This window comes from Rattus norvegicus, chromosome 17 (assembly GCF_036323735.1).
Source record: "Rattus norvegicus strain BN/NHsdMcwi chromosome 17, GRCr8, whole genome shotgun sequence".
In the NCBI taxonomy this organism is placed as follows: domain Eukaryota; kingdom Metazoa; phylum Chordata; class Mammalia; order Rodentia; family Muridae; genus Rattus; species Rattus norvegicus.
The window spans coordinates 10,005,548-10,027,903 of NC_086035.1; the positions used below are offsets into that span (position 1 = coordinate 10,005,548).

The 22,356-nt window shown below is 51.1% G+C and overlaps 2 protein-coding genes across 3 annotated transcripts; one reads left to right on the plus strand and one right to left on the minus strand.

Annotated features, from left to right (window-relative positions):
- The first annotated feature begins 868 nt into the window (after positions 1-868).
- On the plus strand, positions 869-18,731 carry Cltb (clathrin, light chain B). 2 transcript variants are annotated; one of them, NM_053835.1, is given in 6 exon segments: positions 1,168-1,382; positions 5,550-5,596; positions 13,169-13,286; positions 13,520-13,631; positions 15,262-15,315; positions 18,295-18,730. In NM_053835.1, coding segments are annotated over 6 exon segments (690 nt in total). In that variant the 5' UTR covers positions 1,168-1,195; the 3' UTR covers positions 18,467-18,730.
- Positions 18,732-21,413: 2,682 nt separating this feature from the next.
- Higd2a (HIG1 hypoxia inducible domain family, member 2A) lies at positions 21,414-22,338 on the minus strand. Its single transcript, NM_001106102.1, has 2 exons — positions 22,149-22,338; positions 21,414-21,840 (listed from the first exon to the last, which is right to left on the minus strand). Exons 1-2 carry the CDS (start codon positions 22,300-22,302, stop codon positions 21,674-21,676), a joined length of 321 nt encoding a protein of 106 aa, NP_001099572.1. The 5' UTR covers positions 22,303-22,338; the 3' UTR covers positions 21,414-21,673.
- Between the last annotated feature and the right edge of the window lie 18 nt (positions 22,339-22,356).

Consider the following 22,356-nt stretch of genomic DNA (forward strand, 5'->3'; position numbering starts at 1 on the left):
CTGCAGCTACCTGTACAAGACCATCCCTCCGGCAGCAGCGTTAATTGAGCTCAGTGGGTTATTAACACCAAAAAGGAGAGAATATGAAGGGGGAGGGCAATTGTTGGGGGGGTACCTGGGAGGCCTGAGATAAGTGAGGGGGGTGCATATGATCAAAATACATTACTTGTATGTATAAAATTGTCAAAGAAAAAAAAAAAAAGAGAGAGAGAGTTATCTCCGGGCAGTGGTGGTGCATGCCTTTAATCCCAACCCCAGAGGCAGAGCACGCGCAGATCTCTGTGAATTTGAGCCCAGTCTTATCTACAGCATGAGCTCCAGGAATAGCCAGGAATACACGCAACAACCCTGCCTTGAAAAACAAAAACACATCCAAAAAAAAAAAAAGGATATTCTATTTTTTTTTAAAGGTCACTAGTCTAGTTTGAAGCCTCAACTATACATTCAAGGTCAGATAGGCTACATTAAAAAAAAAAGCGAAAATGATTGCAGTGAGAGTTTGAGGCATGACATACAATCTGCTGTCTCAAAACATATATTGTTAATTACCAAAGAAAATGGCAACTTTACTGTGGAGAGAACAGGCTCCACCTGTACTGAATGATCAACGTGAACCTAACCAATAATGGGACAAACTGACATTCTGCTGTAAGAACTCGGTCACATTAATCTGAATAACTAAAGAAAGAGCTCAAGTGGAGAGACAAAACAATCAGCCAGTTGCCTTCTCGAACATCAATGTCACCAGACACAGAGAAAGAGGAACCGTCCCTGATTTCAGGGGATCATCACACAGATAGGGCGGCGGGATGATTCGTGCCGTCCTAGGCCAAGAGAACAAGGCTCTGCTGCGCGCACCGGGCACTCAGCTCCCTCCTCCTACGCAGGAAAAGGGCGTTCATATCACGCAGCTACAAAAATAGGAGAAACTTTTCCGTGAATGGACCCGGGCGGGCTCGGGAGGCTTGCACGCTCTGGGGCTGGTGAGGCGGTAGGTGGGCTGCCCCGGGGCTCGAACCGAGGGCGGGGCGACCACCCAGCCCCGCGGGCCCCGCCCTCGGCCGCTGACGTCACCACATTCCCGCCGCGACTCCTCCCGCCGCCGCTGCAGCCGCAGTGACAGGCAAGCCCGGCGGGTGACGGGAAGTGCGGGCCGCGGGTGCGGGCGGGAGGTGACAGCAGCCACGCGGGGAAGATGGCTGAGGACTTCGGCTTCTTCTCGTCGTCGGAGAGCGGGGCCCCCGAGGCCGCCGAGGAGGACCCGGCGGCCGCCTTCCTGGCCCAGCAGGAGAGCGAGATTGCTGGCATCGAGAATGACTCGGGTTTCGGGGCACCTGCCGCCAGCCAGGTGGCCTCTGCGCAGCCCGGACTCGCGAGCGGGGGTGAGTCAGCGCAGCGGCCTGGAACGGGGGGCCGAGGCCACCACCGGGGGCGGGAGGCCCAGTCTCGATCAGACCCGGCCTGGGTTCCTGCAGTAGTCTGAACCCAGCTATCCAGGGTGACCAGGGGTACCCCGGGGGGCTGTGTGTATCTGTGAGGCCTGGGAAAAGAGGGAGGAGCCGGGAGATGAGTTGGAGCCTGCGCTGAGGCTGGATCTGCTGACTCTGGGGACAGGAATTTTAGTCATGACATTTCATCTCCAGGCCAACTCCTCCACCGTCTGGCTCTGGAACCCTCCCCCTGCTCGGTTCTGAGACTGTCCCATTGTCCTAGCTAAGTGGTACAGGTGTGGGACAGACACAGTCCTCCTGACCCAGGAGGGCTTAGCGTTCCATTCTGCAAGGAAGCAGGGGGCGCTCGCAGGAGAACTCGCAGCAGCTCTTCCTTGGGGACCACCTGCCGTCCTGCAGGAGACAATGTTAATTACATAGAATAATTTCATACACGTTACGGAACCCATTTCAGAACTGGCTTCAAAGGGTGTTAAAACAACTAGGAAGTAGCAATCGAGAATTAAACCCCTTCTGTCGGATGCTGAGTCTTGTCCGTACCACACAGTCTTTCAAGAGCCTGACTGTAGGTCTGGACAGGGGCACACATGACCATGGGCTGTACCCTTCCTGTTTGTTCTTATAAATATACTTAAATATTTAGTAAAAATATGAACCTTCCTGGTTGCACTCCTAATAGATCTTGTTTCCTTTCTTTTCTTTCTTTCTTTCTTTTTTTTTTTTTTTCTTTTTTGGTGTCATGTTAAAGAGGTTTAATGGGTCCTGTTGGAAATAAGAATTGTAGATATTATGTTTATCTTCCTTTCATTCAACATTTTACTGTGTTGCCATCCCTGCTGGGGACACAGAAAGAAGAAGAAACTGTATCTATGGCCAAGCAGTTGAATGAACTCTGACATAAGAGTGTAATAAGCCTTCTGTAACATACACGAAGCTAGAGTTTGAGGGATTATCAGGATGGCTTGGGGAGTCAAGGTAAATCAACCCAGGTGATGACACCTGAGCTCGGTTCGTGGAAACCACGTGGTAGAGAGAACTCACGCCCACAAATTGTCCTCTGACCTCACATACAAGTGTGCGCTGTACACACAAAACACACACATAAATAAGACATAGATAATAATAATAATTAAAAAGAAAAAAACCCTGGAGTTTGAATGTCTTGCCTAGGGCCACACAGCCATGAATGATAGGTCTTGGGGTCTTCTTAGGGGATGATTGGATAAGGCAAGGAGCAGCAGGGTCTAGCCAAGCCATCCATGCAGGTCTGAAATAGCAGCTCTCAGTACCTCAACATAGGCCCTTCATTGTCCCAGTGAAGCTACCTAAGTTCCTGCATGGGACTCACTTGTCCACGGTTACCCCTTGAGAACAGTCTTTTCCCTCGTTAGGAGGTCCCAGGTTGTCAGAAACTCAGGAGAAAGACAGATGCGGTTCGGGCTGAGGATGGCCACATGAACCTGGGATTTTGCAAGTTGTCATCTTTCCTAGGGACTGACAATCTGAGTGGGTAGGGCACTGAATGGCCCTAGATATGAGATAACCTGGAGGGGGACAGTGGGGATAATCCTTAGGGGAGCTGCCAGGGACATGGCCCTCTGAGAGTCTCCCGGACTCCTACATTTGATGCTGCAGGTGCCCAGCTGCCCTTCGGAGTGACAGTTTGGGGAAGAAGGGGATGCTTCAGGAGGGAGTTCAACGGCTGTTCAAGCATAAAAAGAAGGGACCCCATTCTGGGGTTGAGGATTTAGCTCAGTGGTAGAGTGCTTGCCTAGCAAGCACAAGGCCCTGGGTTCGGTCCCCAGCTCCGAAAAAAAAAAAAAAAAAAAGGGACCCCATTCTCCAAAGCCCAGATGGTGGGACACACCTCTGCATCGCAGGGAATGGTAGAAGCCTGGGTGGTCTGAGGTGAACTGTCTGGGCCTTCTGGGAGCTGAAAAGAATCTGATTCTAACAGCAGCCACCAATGCACACCTCTGAGTCACCTCCCTTAGACAATGAGGTCTTCTGATAGCAGTTCTGTGCGGGAGTTCAACTGCTTCACTGCGCTGGCTCTCAGGCTGGCTGCCTGGGGAAAGCTGTGTCTGGCTTAGGCCTGAACCGGAACCCCACTGAGCCTTCCCTCTCGCCAGATCTGCAGCGGGCCTGAGCCGCGGATACTTTGTTTCCATTCATCAGCCTTGGGCACTGCCCAAATGCTCTACACTTTCACACCCTGTTCTCCCGGCTCTTGGCTAGACTGACTTATGGGCCAGCTCCGTGTAATCCTATTGCCCCTGCTGGCCTCAGTAAGCTCTCAGGAATGTTCTGGATCCTTTGCCCTTATTCCCGAGGAGGTTGCACACCAAAAACCCTATCCTTGGGACTCGTTATTTGCCTTGCTGTGTTTGTTCTGCCGGGCACTGTTTTAGAGTTGGAATCCTAAATGTGCAAGAGCCCTGTGGGGATACACGCTGGTGATTCCGAGAGTGAGTGTGTATGCTGTCCCAAAGAGGCTAACAATGACCCATTTTCCTGGAGGCCTGGGTAGGCAACGGGAAATCCATGTGGCCTTGCTAAAGAGGGGTCTGCTGGAGGCAGATCAGGTTAAAGAGAAGTGGTGCTGCATCTCCAAAAAGCCGTTCCCATCAGTACATAGCATCAGGAATGGACCCTGGCATCCCAAGGCTAGGTAGAGAAGATAGCCCAGAAGCCCCTCTGAGGAAGATGCTCATAGTCTTTTGGGATCACCTCATTCAGAGAGCAGGCCACTTGTATGTAGAAACCCTACCAGAGGGGGTGAGGTGAGAGCTGTCGTAGTGGATTCAGGATTAATCACTGCTTGGTGGTAAATAAGTTACCATTTATATCAGTGACAGGTGATTTACATGAGGCTGGGTAGCCCCCTTCAATCCTGTCAGGCTTAGGCCGGAAGTACTGTTGCTCCTCAGAGGCCAGTCTATCCCGTACAGGGCTGATTGTCTGTGTGCGGTGACCACATAAGGCCTGCTTGTGGCTCACAGCTAGCAGGCGTGGCAGTCTCAGAGAGGCCTTGTCAATTACAGTGAGCCCCAAAGAAGACTTCAGCTCTCATTTGGCCGTCTTGCTCATCCGTTCTATGCAGGGGCCCTTAGCTGGGAAAAAAAAATATGCATCTAGAGTCTGGTAAGAAGTACATGCCCCTGGGGCATACAGGGTCACTGTAGAAGAGAGTGGGACACCCTGTGTAGTGTCCAGTGCACCCCTAAGACACAACACAGTCTTTTGGTGCCTTGGGAAGTAGGTCCCCTATAGGAGGTGACTTGCACACCATTAAAAAAACTAATTTGTTCATTTGGCATCTAGGGACTGAACTTGTAGAGAGAAGCCCAGGCCCCATGCATGGGTGTGGCTCCAAGCCAAGGCACTTTTGTTTGCCAGTAGCAGGACAGACCCAACCAAAGCAGGAGTGTAGGTCTGAGACGGCGAGGGCACAGGGCGTTGGAGCGAGTGGAAGGCAACCGTAAGGGTTGCTGTTGCGGCAGGAGCTACAGGTAGTTTGTGAGTAACTGGATGTTGGATAAAGGGATTGTGAGGAGTCGCCGTGAAGTGAAACCCTGGGAGGGGCACAGAGAGGGAAAAATAGGCCAAGCGTTGCCCAGGGGGAGCTGTGAGTCCTGCTTGCCCAGGCAGAGCGGTTGCTCAAGGTTCCGGCAGGACATGCAGAGACACAGACCCCTCTCTCCCTCATCCCCCGTGGCCTCTCCCTAAGCTCACAGTACCCCTGTCTACTTAGCAGGTACCAGCTTCACACTTAACTTCTTAGGTGAGGAACAGAGCCCTGCCAGGTGATCTGGAGCAATCACAGTAGCCTTCTGAGCCTCCACGTGAGCATCTGTGAAATGGGTTACTAACAGTTTCATCATAGGGCTGCGGCACATATTAGGTATGACAGTGGGTGCGCATGGGAACAGTCAGGGCCTGAGCCTCGTTGTTTATCTATCCATTACATCGAGGGGATGAGGGGATGTATCAGCGTACCCATGGGTGTATGCACAGGTTGGCTCCAGAGGCAAAGACAGGAGCGTTCTGTGTCTGTAAGCTGGACTGTGAATGACTCTGTCTCCTTGCTCTTTCCAGGTGGTTCGGAGGACATGGGGACTACAGTCAATGGAGATGTGTTTCAGGTAAGCAGAGGTGGGACGGACTGTCTCAGGCTCAGTAACTTGTTTCTCCGTTGGAGGTCATTTAGGTCACTGGAGATCACCACGTTTGCTACACTGACTGTTTTCTCGTTGTGTGAGGGAGGCAGGGACTGACTGAGGAGTCCCTCGGGTTGTCCTCAGGAGTCTCTAGCTACAGGAAGGAGTGGTGTGGGATGGAGGGAAGCAGAGCTGTGCCGGGGCAGGTGCCTCTGATGGGAGGCCGATCTGACTGGCCATCTCCCACACCTGTGGGCACTTTAACTGGGTAGGCTCTTTGATCAGGCGATTACGTATGGAATTTCCCTCTAGGCAAATGATTGGAAAGGGTTCTCTCCAGATTCTCTTCAGGATGGTTTGTCACAGCAGACAAACTAGAAATAACCTACATGTCCAAAATCGGGGGCCTAGGTCGCCTGTTCCAAAGGGCTAGCGAGCTTCCTGTCCCTTCCTGTCCCTATAGGCATGCATGCCCTTATGAAAGCAACTTGCAGAATGAATGATGTACCGTTATTTTTACTTTTTAAGTGTTTGCACAAAATATTTGGAAAAGTCATTCCAATTGTTAACAGTGGTCGGCCCTGAGAGTAAGAGGCCCTGGCTTCCTCTTCCTACTATAGGGGCTGGTACGGTGTGGATGGGAGGGTAGAATGTGTGCTAGCTGAAGGCCGACTGGGGATACGGCTCAGTAGAGAAGCTCTAAGTTAAACTCCCTAGGACCACAGAAACAGAACAAAACACGCAGACGGAGAGAGCGCACATGCCAATGATATGATATCCCCAAACCCCACATAGTGCGGAGAACCCCCGGACGTCTAGGTGGGTGGGGCTGAGCCTCTACTACGTGAGTTTTAATTCTCTATGTGAGCAGGTAAGATGCCGCCCTTGTTGGGGCCTGAAGCTTCCGGATCTCCTGAGCCCCACCCTGTGGAGGAGTTGGCCTCTTGGATCCTGGGAGAATAAACAATACTCTCTTATGTAAGTGGGATGGGCTCGTCCTAACACAGGAAAACTGGCCTAGCCCCATTTCTGGAAAATGACTCAACAGTGAGTTAGAATAGTCTCTCCCTAGGACCCCGGCTTCGGGTCCAGTTGAGTAGAGGAGAGCTAAGGAAGTATTGTTCCTGTGCTGTTAGGACTTTGGTCAGGCTGTTTCCAGGCTCCAGGAACACCCATGAAGACTTTAATGGCTCAAAGGGTCTCTGTTCTGCAGTGAAACTGCTGGAGTAGCATTTGGAACTGCAAGAGCATCTAGAACATTCTGAGGAACATACTCTTCGCTTTTCAATTGAGGAGAAGCTTGAAGTTTCAACAGATATTGAAGAGATTCACAGATGGAGTTTTCCTCACTTGAACGATTTGGCTCTCCTGGCCTTGGCTCTCCTAGCCATCCACTGCCTCCTTCAGCGTCACTGTCCATTAGGGGATGTGAAGAGTGGAGTTTCAGGAGCAATTCTTATTCTCTGCTACCACAACGCCCCAGGCATGTTGATCTGCAGATCACGCCACACCCTTACTGCCCTCGAATACTCCTGGGCAAAGGAAGGTCACAGAAGTTTAATTGACTTTGCAGCAAAGCGCCTTCCTGCCTGCCCTGCAGACACTTTGACCTGTGCTTTGCTCTGCTGCTGGACCCAGAAAACTATCCGTAGGGTAGGCAGAGTGAGTGGTGTGTGGCGCGCACTTTCCCGGCAAAAACCTTGGCCTGCACAAACCCAGCACATCCACCACTCTGGGTAGAGCCTTTTGCTTCAGTCTGTTCTAGTCGACTAGGTGAGTGACTGGCCGCAAGCCTCATCCGCAGCACAGCCTGAGGAGAAGTTTAATAAACACCCATTCCAGCTCCTTTGGCTACTTGGGTGACAGGGACAGGGCTTGGAGGACCCCTGCAGAACTCCTCTCCTTTCCATGCCCCTCCCCCAGCTCCCTCTCCACCCCCACCCCCTTTGCATCTCTCCTCCTGTGAGCTCCTTAGAGGATTCAACAGCTCAGCCCAGCTTAGCTTAGCTGCTCAATCCTGACGGTGGATATACCCTGGATATACCGTGGAGTTTTAGCATGCACTTGAAAGCCCAGCTTTCAAAGTGGGGGCCAACAGAGACGTCCCTCCAAAGAGGGGACCAGGAGGCTGAGTGGAGGTCAGCTGGCCCGCCTGTAGCCTCTTGTTTTTTGCTCCTGACCATACCTAGCCCTTTCCTTGATGGTACTTTGGAGGAGTTCTGAGTACTTTGATCACTAGTATATGGCCACTATAGCCCTAGGCTGCTCGACCTTCTAGAAGTGACCCCATCTCCTACCTAGGAGGCTCAGATAGACATGGGTGAGCCTCAGTGTGGCCCCTGATGCTTACTGGCACGGGCAGAAAAAAAAAAAAAAAAATCCAAAGCAACCCGGAGAAAAGTCAGTGAGGCATTTCTCAGGACCTGCCTGCCAGCAACCCTGCTGTGCTCAGCTGTCTAGTAGTGTGGGCCCTAAGCACATGGTGACAGTGAGCCTGACAGTGAGCCGCAGACTCATGTTTTTTAACACAAGTGGGCTGTGGGGCGATTTTGTGGCTGTTGCATTCATTATGTGAGCCTTATTAGATGCCTTGAGCAAGAGGCTGTCATTTCACAGGTTCAAAGTCAGGATTGCCCAGGAGAGGGGTTTTTCTCAAGGGCTGTCACCTGGTGCATGGCAGGACAGGCACTGTAAGCCAGGCCTCTCTGATACAATGTCCAGCAGTGCCTTTCCCGGCCCCTCCCCTAGCTTTCTAACCACTCGTTTGTTCATTCATTTCTCAACCCGAGTTCTTCCGGGTCCAGGCCTGCAGTGGTGGATGTGAAGGCAAAGCCAATGGAGTGTTTGTCCCCGGAGTTTACGTCTAATGGAATTCTGGGGAAGGCCCAGGAAACCTGGAGAGAAATCAGTATAGCCTAGGAGCTTGGATTTGAGGGTAATGCTGAGGCAAGAGGGTCAGAAGTTCAAAGCTAACCTGGGCACATTTTTCATCTTGAGGCCCTTAAAAAAAAATCAACCAAAAAAACCCCAAACCTGGGGTTGGGGATTTAGCTCAGCAGTAGAGCACTTGCCTAGCAAGCGCAAGGCCCTGGGTCCCCAGCTCCGAAAAAAAAAAAAAAAAAAAAAAAAAAAAAAAAAAAAAAAACCCAAACCTAACAGCTTGAGTTCTTTTTGTGTTTTTGTGTCCAAAAACAACTGAGGGCTTTGCAGGGATTAACCTACTTAATCCTCCCAACACCCATTACCAGGTTTCTTTTATTATCCCTGTTTTGCTCAAGATTTAATAGCCGTTCTAGTTACACAGGCGCTGGAAGCCTGGAAGCCCAATAGGGAAGTGACACAGGAAGTGGGTTTCAAGGGAGGCAGGGCTGGCCCTGGCTGAGGGAACAGCATGTGTAAAGGCACAGAAGGTGAGACAGTTGGTGCAGGGTTCATCCCGAGGCCCTATGGAGTCTGCTACATAGAGGGATAAGTCAGGAAAGCCCCAAGAGGCCACAGACACAGGGCTGGGTAGGATTGCCTAATGTAACTCCCAACCATACTGTATCAGTGGTCTCTCATGTGGTGCAGGGGGGTGTTCGCAGCTTAGGTAGACTTCATACCGTGGGCCTGGAATAGGCCATGTCTACTTCCAGGGGTTGGAACTCTGAGCCTCAGTACCCTGGATGTGTTGTGGACCTGCTCCAAGGGCTGCCCAGGCTTCATACCCAGACCTCAGGCAGCAGAGGATGCCGGGACTTCATTTTCTGGCTTTTCCCTGCTGGATGACTTTGAATTAGCTACCTAACCTTTCTGAGCCTGGTTTCTCGTTTGTAAAATGGGGATTCGCGGCCCTGCCCTGTTGTTCGCACAGGGTTGCTGGGAAAAGCACTCTGTAACCCTGACAGCCTTATACATTACTGACGTGCACTAAGTCAGCTTAGGAGTGGCCTGGAGGCAGGAGAGAGGTGTGTGTGGGGGGGATGGGAGAGGTAGGGACCCCGAAGGGACAAAGTCTTTAATCTTGAGGTCACTTAGCCAGGTTGGGGCCCAGGAGTGTGGCTGGGTGTTTGTCTCACCTGCCTAAGGCCCTGGATTCAGTCCTCACCACAGGGGTGATGGGGACAAGGAGGCCACTGGAGGAGACCAGGGCAGGGTGGGAATCAGGCAGTGTTCCTGTTAGCTCTTCTGTGGCACAGCTATTCAGTCTGTCACGGGCTTGCCAAGGGCGTCTGTGGCACTTTGGAACTAGAGTCCCCTTACCTATAAAACAAGGGCAGTAAAACCTTCGGAGTGGAATTGCAGAGATCAAAGCCACCCATTTACTACCATGTGCTCTGAGCCCTAATGTTAGGACTACCCAGAGATGCTCCTCCAGTCTTCCTTCCACTTCCTCCTGCCTTTGTTAGCACCTCTGCCCCGAAGAGTTTCCCAAGGACCTGCCCCATTTGGTCCTTTAGCTTGCTGGATCCTGGCACATAAGGCCCTTTTCTTGTCCTTTGCTTCTCTGCTCCCAGGCACGAATGGCTATGTCATTTTTTGTCTGGCCTCACACCTAGCCTGTACTATACAGTACAGCCATCCTCTGTGACCCTCATCTCTGAAGGACTTCCCATCTCGAGCAACCAGAAGACAGGCTATCTTGTCCATCCCTGTCCACGAGTACCTCCATATATATGAATTTAATAAATTATCTCTTCCTCCCCTCTTCCTCCTCCTTGTCCCTTGGGTTGTACTTGAACCCAGGGTCTTATGAGAGATACCCTCTCCTGTTGAGTTACATCTCTAGCCTCAGTAAACCCTCCCTCATCTTGGCCCTCCTGCCCTGGATGCTGTGTAGTATCAGGCAGTCTCTGGTTTTGTGGAGCATCCTGTCTTAGGCTGCTAGAGGGCTGGGGTGGGGACAGAAAGTAACCTTGTAAACAGGTAAGCCATTTCAGACAGCAACAAGCTCTTTGAGGACAATAAAATATGGTGTCCCCTGGGATCCAGATGGGGTCGGTTTCAGCACCCCTGAAGATAAAAAAGCCTAAGAATTCAAGTTGATAAAATGGTCAAGAACTCGGGTTATGGTGCGGCTCAGTAGTAGAAACTTCCAAGGTCTATGGTGAAGATTTCAGTGGCTGGAGGAAGGAATCGGGGCACACTGCAGTAGGAGCCCTGTGGGGTTGGCGCCCACAGGAACATGGAGGGCAGAGTGAAAGTGCCAGGCACGGTGGCAGGGCCCACACTCCCATCCTTCAGAGTGAAAGGGTCTCTCAGACCAGAGGTATCCCATCCACACTGACCCAGGTACACAACCCCCAACATTTCTGAACCAAGCTCTGTCAACTCAGAGCTGAACCCACCCGCTGCATCTGTCCATCTTTCTTGGCCTCGGTGTTCCTTCTATACAAACGGAGTGGGAGCTGACGGCCATCGGCTGGTGAGATGGAGAAGCAGTAAAGATATTTGTTGCTAAGCCTGAAGACCTGAGCTCAACCCCAGCACCTGCAGAGGAAAGGAGAGAACCCATTTCCTCAAGTTGTCCTCTGACTCCCACAGTCAGGTCCTCTCTGGCAAACACAAAATGAGAGCCATCAATCATCCTGTGGCAGACGCTCTTCTGTCTGTTTACAGAGTTGGGAACGGAGCTCGGTTGGAAGACTTGCTCGCTAAGCATACACTTTGGGTTTCATCAGCGCAATGGAACATAATAGGACACAACCCTGGCGCAGTGACCCAGACATGGTTGCTGCATTCTGGAGATGGCAGGTTAATCAGAAGTTCAAGGTTACCTTCAGGTATAGAGCAAGTTCTGGGCTATCATGGGCTACGTGAGGCCCTGTATCTACACAAAGAAATAAATACCTTACGAATTGCGTTGCGTCAAATCCCAGCATCAGGTCTGAGAGACAGTTTTACTATGAATCCCATTTTCAGTGAGGAAAACATGCACACATCTTTGCGGTTCCAGCAATGGGTCTGTATGGCTTTAGAGTCCAAGTTTACCACAGCAAAGTTTTATTATTTTATTTTGTGTGTAAGGATATTTTGCCTGTGTCTTAAGTTACTTTTCTATTGCTGTGATTAAGACACCATGACCAAGGCAACTTAGAGAAGAACGAGTTTATTCGAGGCTTACAGTTTCAGAGGGTTGGAGTCCATGACCATGGCAGTGAGCAGGCAGTAGGCAGGCAGCCATGATGCAGGAGCAGTACCAGAGAGATACTTGATGCATTAGCATGAGACAGATAGAGCTAACTAGCAGTGGGGTGGGCTTCTGAAACTTCCAAGACAACCCCCATCTCCTTGACACAGCTCCTCCAACAAAGCCACACCTCCTGATCCTTTCCAAACAGTTCCACCAACTGGGGACCCAGCATTTACATATATGCAAATATGGACAGCCAGTCTCATTCAAACCACCACAGAAAGGTGTGTGCCTGGAGCCTACACTCCAGATCCTGTGGAACTGGAGCTACAGATCATTGTGAGCAGCCCTGTGGGTGCTGGGAAGCAAACCTAGGTCCTCTGAAAGAGCAGCCATGTTCTTTACTGTTGAGCCTTCTCTCCAGCTGTTCTGTGCCTCACTGTCATAGCGAAGTTTGACTTTGTTCTGGTTTTTCAAGATACTGTGTCTCTGTGTAGCCCTGGCTGTCCTGGATCTCAATCTGTAGACTTGTCTGGCCTTGAACCCAGAGATCCGCCTGCCTCTGCCTCCTGAGTGCTGTGTGTACCACCGCCTGGCCACGGCAGAGTTTTAGTCATAGCTGTTTTGCCTGTTGCTGGGCTGTGTGTGTTCTCTTGGGAAAAGTCTGTTGTCTCCTATGGGCACTGTGGTAAGGAAACACCAGATGAGGCCCTGCTGTCACAAAGGTGACACTCCGATTGCCAAATGAACACATTAGGGACGAGGTCCTGTTAGGCTATGTAAGTTTTATCATGTGACAGGCCTGTAACAGAGATAGGTTTTAATGACGGTAAAACAAGGCACACAAGCATTGTGTGCCAGACATGACAGTTACAGTTTTTTTAAAGGGTTACTTTATGTGTATGAGTGTTTTGCTTGGACGTATGTATGTGTACACCACTTGCATGCAAATGTCTATTGAGGCCAGAAGCAGGAACGTGGGTCCCTGGAACTGGGTTGCAGACAGCTGTAAGCCGCTATGATGGTGCTCGGAACTGGACTAGGGTCCTCTGCAAGAACAGCAAGTGCTCTTAATCATGGTGCCAACTCTCCAGGCCCCAGTTTAGTTTCAAAACTCATCTCATGACTATATCAACCCAAGGGAGTGTTATAATTTATGCTGTTTTACCATGGACAAAAGGGAGTGTCAAAGGGTTGGCCAGGAGGATCGATGGTCAGGCCTTGAGAGGTTGAGCAGCCTGACCCCACACAGCTGTGTTACTGGCAGAGAGGAACCCAGAGTGTAAAGGTAGGGTGTAGTCACCAGGGGCTGGGTGCAAGTGTGGGTTGAGGTTGCCCGTTGCTGCCTGGGTGTCCTGGTTTGAGGGCTATCTCAGTACCAGTAAGAGTAGCACAAAACAGCAGGGCAGCCACAATGGGCCAGGAACACTGTGCTTTTGTTGTAGGAGGCTAACGGGCCTGCCGATGGCTACGCTGCGATTGCCCAGGCGGACAGGTTGACTCAGGAGCCTGAGAGCATCCGCAAGTGGAGAGAGGAGCAGAAGAAAAGGCTGCAGGAGTTGGGTGAGGGCACACCTCGGGGAGAGTGACTCCAGCAGGGATAGCTTCCGGTACCTGCCGCGCGTGGGGGGTGGGCCAGAGTAAGGCAGCCTTGGAATCTTGGCTAGGCAGCCAAGGCAGGCCCATGCGCTTGAGGGCGCGTCCTGGGGCTGCTGACTAGGGCCAGGGGTGGAGCAGCCAGGGAGGCTGTTCTCCACAGAAAAGTTGCTACACTCATTCTCCTGCGGGGCTCACAGATGCTGCCTCGAAGGTGACCGAACAGGAGTGGCGGGAGAAGGCCAAAAAAGACCTGGAGGAGTGGAACCAGCGCCAAAGTGAACAGGTTGAGAAGAACAAGATCAACAACAGGTGAGTGAAGGCCAGGGAACCTGAGAGGAGCTAAGGAGGCTGAGGGAAGCCATGAGAACACCAAGGGAGTCATAGGAACACGGGGGCATCTCTGAGAAGATGGAGGGAGCTATGGAGGGGGGTGGGGTGGGGTGGTGATGCTGGGGACTGCCTTGAATGGATGATGCAGTGAGGACACAGGGAGGAGGGCTGCTGGAACCCTAGGCTTCCTGATAGCATGACCACCCCTAAGCCCTTACCCTCCCCATGACTGAGAGGAAGCAGAATGGGTGCCAAGGCCTGGAGTTTACCTAGACTCTCCAGGGCCTAAGCCCTCTGTGGGCAACTCAGAGAGGGCATAGGCCTGGCAGGGAGTGAAGAGCCAGCCTGAGTGCTGTCATTTCTGTAAGAAATGGCAAATGACGGTATGTCAACCCAGGGTGACAGAGGAGGGAAAGGACAGCAGTGGCCTGGCCTGTGTGGATGAGAAGGCCAGGATGGTGGCGTTGGGGCATAAGTGACGTCAGTCATTGGTCACTCTTTCTGCTACTCAGCTCTGCTTCCTTCTACTCTGGCTCAACCATTGGTCATATATCCCTCCCCCCCCCCCCCATATGGGAAGAGCAGTGTCAGGCCTGTGCCCTAAGGTCTAGGTAAGCTCAGGGAGAATAGCAGGTATCCAGTGGCTCCTGCCAGTGTTGCCTTGGGCTGTGTGACCCTGCCAGTAGACAGAAGGGTTGCTCCAAAAGGACGCAGCCAGGGGGAAAGTCCCCATTGGGTTGGGTTGCTATGGGGGCCAGTCCCATGGAAACCACAGGGACTACAATGGGAGCAGCTGACCCTGTGAGGCACAAGAAGGGTGGGGCACGGGTGCAAACTAGAGAAATGGATGCTCTCCTGTTTCCGATGCTATGCCCTTCAAGATACAAGATCTTCCCTGAAGGGAAAGGCAATCAAGCTGCTGCATGCTAAGCTGGGCTTTGGCTGTCAGATGAGGACTCTTCTGTATCCTTGGAGTTTCAGAGAGACTCACACACACAGAGCCAAACACGCATCCAGTGGGGCCCTGTGTGTGAAGACCGTAGAAGCAAAGAAGTGATGTACACGCCGGAGAAGAATCATTGTCTAGGGCAGTGGTTCTCAGCCTGCGGGTTGTGACCCCAGGGGCCACATACCTGCATTACAGTTCATAACAGTAGCAAGATTACCGTTATGAAGTAGCAGTAGAAATAATTGTATGGTTGCGGGTCACCACAACATGAGGAACTGTGTTAAGGGGGTGACAGCATTGGGAAGGTTGAGAACCACTGGGCTAGAGACTTGTCTTTGAGGGGTGACCATGGCTCATCAGGAAAGAGGGGTGCTGTAAGGAAGAACATTCTAGACCTGGGGGCATCATGGTAGGAAAGAGAGGATGTGGTATGTTGGTCTACAGGGAGTCAAAGCGTAGAGGGAATGGTTTGGGAGCCATCAGCGGTCCAGGCCTCCCCGCTCTCTTATGGGCAACTGTTTAGTTTTAAATTGTACTTCCTGACATGTCTCCTCTTGGAGGTACTAACACACTGTTTCTCTTTCTCTTTAACCCTGTGCCTGCCTGTCTTGCTGTCTGTCTTCCCCCACCTAACTCCTTCTCCTAACGGTTTTCCTCAAGGATCGCTGACAAAGCGTTCTACCAGCAGCCAGATGCTGATACCATTGGCTATGTGTACGTGCCTCCTTTGCTCTCTGCAGGGGCGGCTGTGGAGGGTAGCCCGGCGGTTTTTCAGAGTCTCTTGTCTGTGTGGTATAAATGAATGTGGTTGGGCTCAGAGCAATGACCAGAGCAGGAGGCGAGCTCCAGGACTGCTGGGGGCACAGGCCCTTGCCTTCCAGCCTTCTACTTCAGTCCTGCCAGCCAACTGCAGGCAACTTTGCCCATTAGAGTTCCCAAGTTGGGGTGGAGGAAGGAACGCACCTCACATGGGGTGGGGGAGGGCAGCCCCACTCCCCTGAGAAGCCTCCTGGGGAGGGTCGGTGAGATGAAGGGGGCTGTTCATGAACAGTCTTTCTAAATCTACCCCTGCCCTGCCCCTAAGTGCACTGACTTGGGCACGGGCCCCTGCCCTCTCCATAGCAGCTCCTCTCCCATGTGTCTGGGTTTGGAGTGTGGCTGGGACCGTGCCTGCTCCAGGTTTGGAATGTCAATCAGGTTTCCTCTGATGTCAGCCCCAGGTGACAGGCAGTGTGTGACGATTCTGGGGAGGTTACAGGGAAGACACAGTGATTTCTGATATAGTTTATCACTTCACACCTGGCCTTGCTGAACCACACCACTGCAGCCTCCACTGCCCTCTGCCTTCTGCCCTCTGCCCTCTCCCTTAACACACACAGGGCACGACAGGATGCAGCCTTCTTTTCCTTTCGCCCACCCCCTGCTAGTATTTATTCTATGCCTGTCACTGGTCAAACACAGAGAAGAGACAGACAGCCCTCCCTCTGCAAGCTGCTCATGAGTTGGAGTATTCCATGAACTCTGGAAGCCACACTCTCTGCTGGGAACCCAGTGCTTGCCTCAGAGACTCGTGACCCTCAGTTACACTTTAAGAGTTAAAGATGAATTTGCCGGGTAGCAAGGGTCGACAAGGACACCCTAGATGGGAGAAGCAGCTGGGGCAGAGGGCTGGAGAGGACTGATGGCTGGGTTTGTGGGGATGGAAGGAAGCCAATGTTGGGAGGCCTCCACTTGGGAGCTGGACTCTCAGTGCCAAGCTGAGGAGCTTAGATTTGACCCTCAGGGCAGTCAGCAGCCATGGAAACATCTGACTGTAGACTACTACTGGGTTCAGTGCTCCTATTGCAACCAAGGAAATGGTCCAGAGAACCCAAGAAGGTTCTACAGGAGAGAGAGTTGGACTCAAGACTTCTCAGTCTTTCATCTGCCTACGCATTGCCAAAGGAGTCTGGGCAAAGCCGGTTCTGGTTCCATAGGACTGAGTGAGGCTCAGGCTGTTTCCAACAAGCTCCACGGCGATGCCTGTGTTGTTGGGCATAGACCAGCAGTAAAGACAGAGGGGTAATCTCTTGACCCTGACAGGCAGCTGCAAGGATAAAGCCCTCCATCCACACTCGCTGTCTAACCCTCACAGCACAGACCGGTCACCACACTGGACGCTAAGGCCAGAGATAGGCTCAGAAGAGTGGAAGCCATGCTTCTCACCTCTCAGGTTAGCTGAGCACACAGCAGAAAGGCAAGGTTATGATGGAGGGTCCCACCATTGAGCCCTTGAGCCCTGCCCAGTTCCAGTACGCGGCACAGTGGGATCACTCAGAGAGCTCTCTGACTCACCTCCCAACTGCTCCCCAATGTTGGATCCCTTTTCCCCCTCACCAAATAACTGAATCCAATTTGTGCTGTTCGCAAACTCCTCAGTGTGGACCAATCAGGAGCCACACCATTAAAGAAAACTGTCTTTCCCTTCATACTCCAGACTGTTGGCTGGTTTGATCCTGTGCAGGTAAGCACAGCCTGTGTGTTCATGACACAAGAGTCCTGTCAAGTCCAGAAGACACTGCTTCTCTCCATCCCTCCTGACCTCTGGCTCTTGAAAATCTTTCTGCCCTTTTTCCACTATGGTCACTGAAACCTGGTGTGTGTTACAGACGCCCCATTTGTGGCTGAACATTCTTAAGTCAGTGGCTTTCAAAACCGTCAACCAAGAATACTGAAGTGTGGTAGAGTTCTTGCCTGGCATTCACACAGACAGAAATACCCAGGACCATCAAAGCAGACTCCGGAAGAGGAAACAACCCCAGATTTTATCCTAATAAGATTCCAGCTGAAGCGAAGCTTCCAATAGAACCTTTCCTGGGCTGTGGCTCCGTCCAGACAACTGTTCTGGGCTCAGAAGTTTTCTGTAGTCAGATATGCTTGAGATGTGGAAAATTCCACACCCGTTACAAAGTCGATTAGGTGGTTAGTCAGTGTCCTCTCTTGGTCAGGGTCTTGGAGGTGTTGAAAATATGGGAGGTAGGGTGGAGACATAGCTCGGTTGTAGACCGAGTATGGGTACACTGTGTCTGAGGCCTAGGTCCCTTCAATCCCTAGTAATGAAAAAAGGAAAAATACATAGAGCTGGTGGCCCTTATGTATCTAACAAGCACATACCTGCAATCTCAGCTCGATCAGGAGTTCAAGGTCAACACTGGCTATGCTTTAAACAAGCAAACAAAAACAGAATGGTAGGGAGAGAGTGACTGAACAGAATACCCAGACTGGGAAGGCCTTTCTGAGGAAGTAATTTCTACTCTGAGAACTAAATGACAAGCAACAAGCTAGCCAGGTGCATGTGATCTCAGAAATGGGGAGGCTGAGGAAAGATCTCCTGAGTTCAAGAGTTCAAGACCAACCTGGGCTACATTAGTGAAACGCAGGCTCAAAGAAAAAGCAATAGGCCACGATCCGGTGAGAAGACTTCTCAGGAAGAGGAGACAGGAAGTTCAGAAGCCCTGAGCCTAGATGACTTCCATACTTAGGCCTAGGTCTCTTATGTCAAGGCTGTTCCCTGGTGGCTGAAGTCCTAGGGCACAGGGATGGGGAATCTTCTGGCTAACGTCCCAGGGTAGGCCGCATACCACAGACTGGGAGTAGGACACTAGTGACTCAGGAGAAGACAACTGTGAAAACCTGTCCTCTCTCTACCTTCAGGGCATCGGAAGAGGCTTTTGTGAAAGAATCCAAGGAGGAGACCCCAGGCACAGAGTGGGAGAAGGTGGCCCAGCTGTGTGACTTCAACCCTAAGAGCAGCAAGCAATGTAAAGACGTGTCCCGCCTGCGCTCGGTGCTCATGTCCCTGAAGCAGACGCCACTGTCCCGCTAGTGCCTGTCACCACGGGCCTTGGTGGGGCAGAGCAGCAGCTGCTTCAGCCAGGGTGGAACTTCTCTGGCAGCTGCCACACACGCCTGTTCTGTTCCTCTGAGTCTCTGGGAGCTGGGAAGCGGGACCCTTACCCCTTTCACCCACCCTGTCCTTCCTGGTCCCCTGTTCCAGCCCCTCATGACTCCTGTCAGTCCACTTGATTGTGACTGTCCCTCCTGATGTATTTTTCTTGGCTTAAAGGGTGTGTTAACTCTTTTTACACTTATTTATTAGCATCCTCATTTCTCTGGAAGCCACAAGCGGTGTCAGGGCTCAGTTTGTGCTTAGAACCTTCCTAGCTTCGTGTCCTTAAAAGGTTGAGGATCTACCCTGGAAACCCAGGAGCTGCAAGCTGGAGGCAGGAACCTGCAACCTGTCTGTGTCTGTCGTCTGCCCTCTCAAGAAGGAAGGCAAACTTTCATAGGACAGATCTGCAACCTTGCTCTCTCTGATTCTTTAACAAGTCTGGAGGTCTGCTGTCCTCATATGTAGCCGAGAAAGCTAAGGTTCCCCAAACAGAATTGGCTTTCGTGTAGGAAATAAGGCCAGCATCCTCTAAGGTTGTGTCAGGGCCTGAGTAAAGAGGACGTCAAATACAGCATCTGCCAAACCTTCTTCCTTGAGAGTGACCAGGACCCTCTGAGAAGTGCCGGCTGCCTGCAGTGCAGATGCGCCTCCCTCTTCCGCTATCCCCCCCTGTGGACTTAGGATAAGCAACAGTGAGCACACCTTCTTCCCCTTCAGCAGAGGCTGTAAAACAAGACATTTAAGCCATTATGAGACATATAAGCATTATGGTGTTTGAAAAGATTTGGGTACCTGCCAACAGTATTCGTTCCCTAAGATTGCCATTAAAGAGTACCAAAAAAAAAAAAAAAAAAAAAAAGAAAAGAAAAAAAAAAAAAGTGGCTGCCTTAGAGCATCAGAAATCTGTTGTCTCAGTTCTGGAGGCTAAAGTCCCAAAGCTGGGAGTGACTGAGCCATGCCCCCTGGAGATGCTAAGGCAGGACCTGTGCCTCTTTGAGCTTCTGGTAGCTTAGCTCGTGCATTCCTAGGTTTGCAGATACAGCTCTCCAGCTTTGCCTCCACCTCACGTGGCTGTCCGCTTCCATCTTCTTTCCTTCTTTTCTTTTTTTCTATATGACTTGTGTGTCCAGTATGGTTTTTTAAATATACGAGGGGCTGTAGAGATGGCTCAGTGGTTAAGAGCACTGGTTGCTCCAGAGGTCCTGAGTTCAATTCCCAGCAACCACATGGTGACTTAAAACCATCTGTAATGGGATCTGATGCCCTCTCCTGGCAGGTGTATGTGGGGGAAGGGTGGGGGGGGACCACAAGCTCATGAGAGAGCGCACACTCATAAATTAAAAAAAAAAAAAAAAAGATACCAATTTTACTGGATTAAAGTCCACCTTAAAGACTGTATTGATGGTCATGGCTATAAAGTCCCTATTGCCAAATAAGGCCTAAAGAACTGAGTTGGAATTCAACTCTTTTTTTTTTTTAATATTTTTTAAGATTTATGTATATGAGTACACTGTAGCTGTCTTCAGACACACCAGAAGAGGGCATCCGATCCAATTACAGATGGTTGTGAGCCACCATGCGGTTGCTGGGAATTGAACTCATGACCTCTGGAAGAGCAATCAGTGCTCTTAACCGCTGAGCCATCCCTCCAGCCGGGAATTCAACTCTTGAATGTATTTTAGGAGGTGGGCATCATAACACCAGCAGTGGACATTACCCTTAATTACGGCACCATCTTCAGCTCTTTTTTTTTTTTTTAAATTTATTCATTTATTTATATAAGTACACTGTAGCTGTCTTCAGACACACCAGAAGAGGGCATCGGATCTCTTTACAGATGGTTGTGAGCCACCATGTGGTTGCTGGGAATTGAACTCATGACCTCTGGAAGAGCAGTTGGGTGCTCTTAACCGCTGAGCCATCTCTCCAGCCCCCATCTTCAGCTCTTTATGCCCTGTTCTTGCATTCTGTGGGCTTCAGCGTCCCACGCTGGCAATATGCCTCACAGTTAAGATCGTGATAGAGATACAAACACCTGTCTCTAGTCACAGACCTTCCACTCAGAGATCTACAACATGTCAGGGCACACGAAATCTATCTTTATTTCCTTCAGGAAGTGTTCAGAGGGGCAGGGTGACCCATGGGAGGAGTCAGTTTCTCAAGCAACACAGTTGACCACAGATCACAATTGCCTTTGAGGCTTTTGTGTCAAAAGCTGGAGTGGTATATAGATCGGCAGAGCTGAGGGCCTCCTAGGAGGCTGAACTGGAGTAAGAGAACTGGAGTACACAATGAATGGTGGTGGTGTGGGCTGAACATCCTGACTCACAACAGGACTATGCCAGGTCTCACCTAAAGGCTATGGAAACTTGGAAATTGCTGGCAAATTTACATCAGACAGTTCACTGAACCAGAATCCCAAGAAATGAGCATTTGGGAATCTCTATTTTTTTTTTTTAAAGTTCTTTTTTTCGGAGCTGGGGACCGAACCCAGGGCCTTGCGCTTCCTAGGCAAGCGCTCTACCACTGAGCTACATCCCTAACCCGGGAATCTCTACTTTTAACTAATGCCCCAAGCAACTTGACAGTTACAAGAAAGTTTGGATGGCTCTATATTCTGACCAGGTCCTGTACCACTGAGCTGTACCCTCAGGTCATTTTAAATGATATACAGTCTGTTACCCTACAGAGTGATCTTGGACTCTTAAAGTCATGCACAGGCAAGATTCTTCTCCCTCAGCCTTCAGAATAGTTGAAGGACATGCACTATCGGGCCTAGCTGATTTTTAAAGACCAATCCTACCAACAGTCTGTTCCTTCCTAATCAACGTAGACGAGAAGTCATGGTTCTGATCATAAGAATGAGATTAAGGAGAAATTTATCACATACAAGTGTAATAAGGTTTTATTAAGTAATTAAGGGGACGCATCACAAAATAGAAGCATGCAACCCAACAGAAACGGATCTGGGATTTCGAGGGGCGGGGGTGGAGGCGCAAATCAGTCACAAAACCAGCCACTTCCTCACCCAAACGACAATAAGGTCCTGTCAGAAACGGAGGCAGCAAGTCTGACAGGGCTGTTTGTTACTCCTGGGTTTTGTAATGATTTCCATGGAGCTTTCAAGACCCAGCCATACACTCAGGATCGAGACTTCATAGTGGATGCCGCTAACCCCAACAAGATGGCTACGACCGTGAAACCCTGGGCAGCGATCCGGGTGCGCATCATTAGTTGGGATCGGTGGCTCTGGCCGCGGTGGAAGCAGTAAAGGCCATAGGTGAGTGCAGCCGCCGTACCCAGACAGCCTAGGGAGAAGGCAACAAACACAGGAGGCAACTGGTTGGGTCCTACCGGTCCCTTGGCGATGTAGCCTATCCCGACTTTCCCGGAACCACAACAGGAGGGCGGGAGTGGGTTGTTCAGGGGTCCGCTACATCTAGCCCCAAGCCCCGCAACGCGTTTCGATTCGTTTCGCTCATCTCGGCACGGTCCTTTCGTCACACCTCTGGTCTGCTCCCCTTCCCACACCCCAGATGTACTCGGTCCTCCCCTATTTCGTTCCCCTACGAAACAGCTGTCCTCTCGGTCTTCAGTTCCTACAGCACACACTTACCTATAGGCACCATTGGGTTCTCACGGGTCTTGCGAATAAACTTTTCCTTGAAGCCCTCTGGATTGGTGTAGACCGTGGGGCTGAAGCCCTCGATAACTGGGGCCTTGGACGGATCAAAAGGCGCCTCTGGACTCACAGGACCGGGAGCCGCCATACCGACCCGCACAAAACAAGGTAGGACAAAAATCCGGACCCGGGACCCCGCCTT

Coding starts and splice junctions, on each gene's coding strand:
- Cltb (XM_006253595.5), top strand. CDS start 1,196: ATGGCTGAGGACTTCGGCTTCTTCTCGTCGTCGGAGAGCGGGGCCCCC. Junction 13,287..13,519: donor GAAAAGGCTGCAGGAGTTGG/GTGAGGGCACAC, acceptor CGGGGCTCACAG/ATGCTGCCTCGAAGGTGACC. Junction 13,632..18,294: donor AAGAACAAGATCAACAACAG/GTGAGTGAAGGC, acceptor CTCTACCTTCAG/GGCATCGGAAGAGGCTTTTG.
- Higd2a (NM_001106102.1), bottom strand. CDS start 22,302: ATGGCGGCTCCCGGTCCTGTGAGTCCAGAGGCGCCTTTTGATCCGTCC. Junction 21,841..22,148: donor GAACCCAATGGTGCCTATAG/GTAAGTGTGTGC, acceptor CCTTCTCCCTAG/GCTGTCTGGGTACGGCGGCT.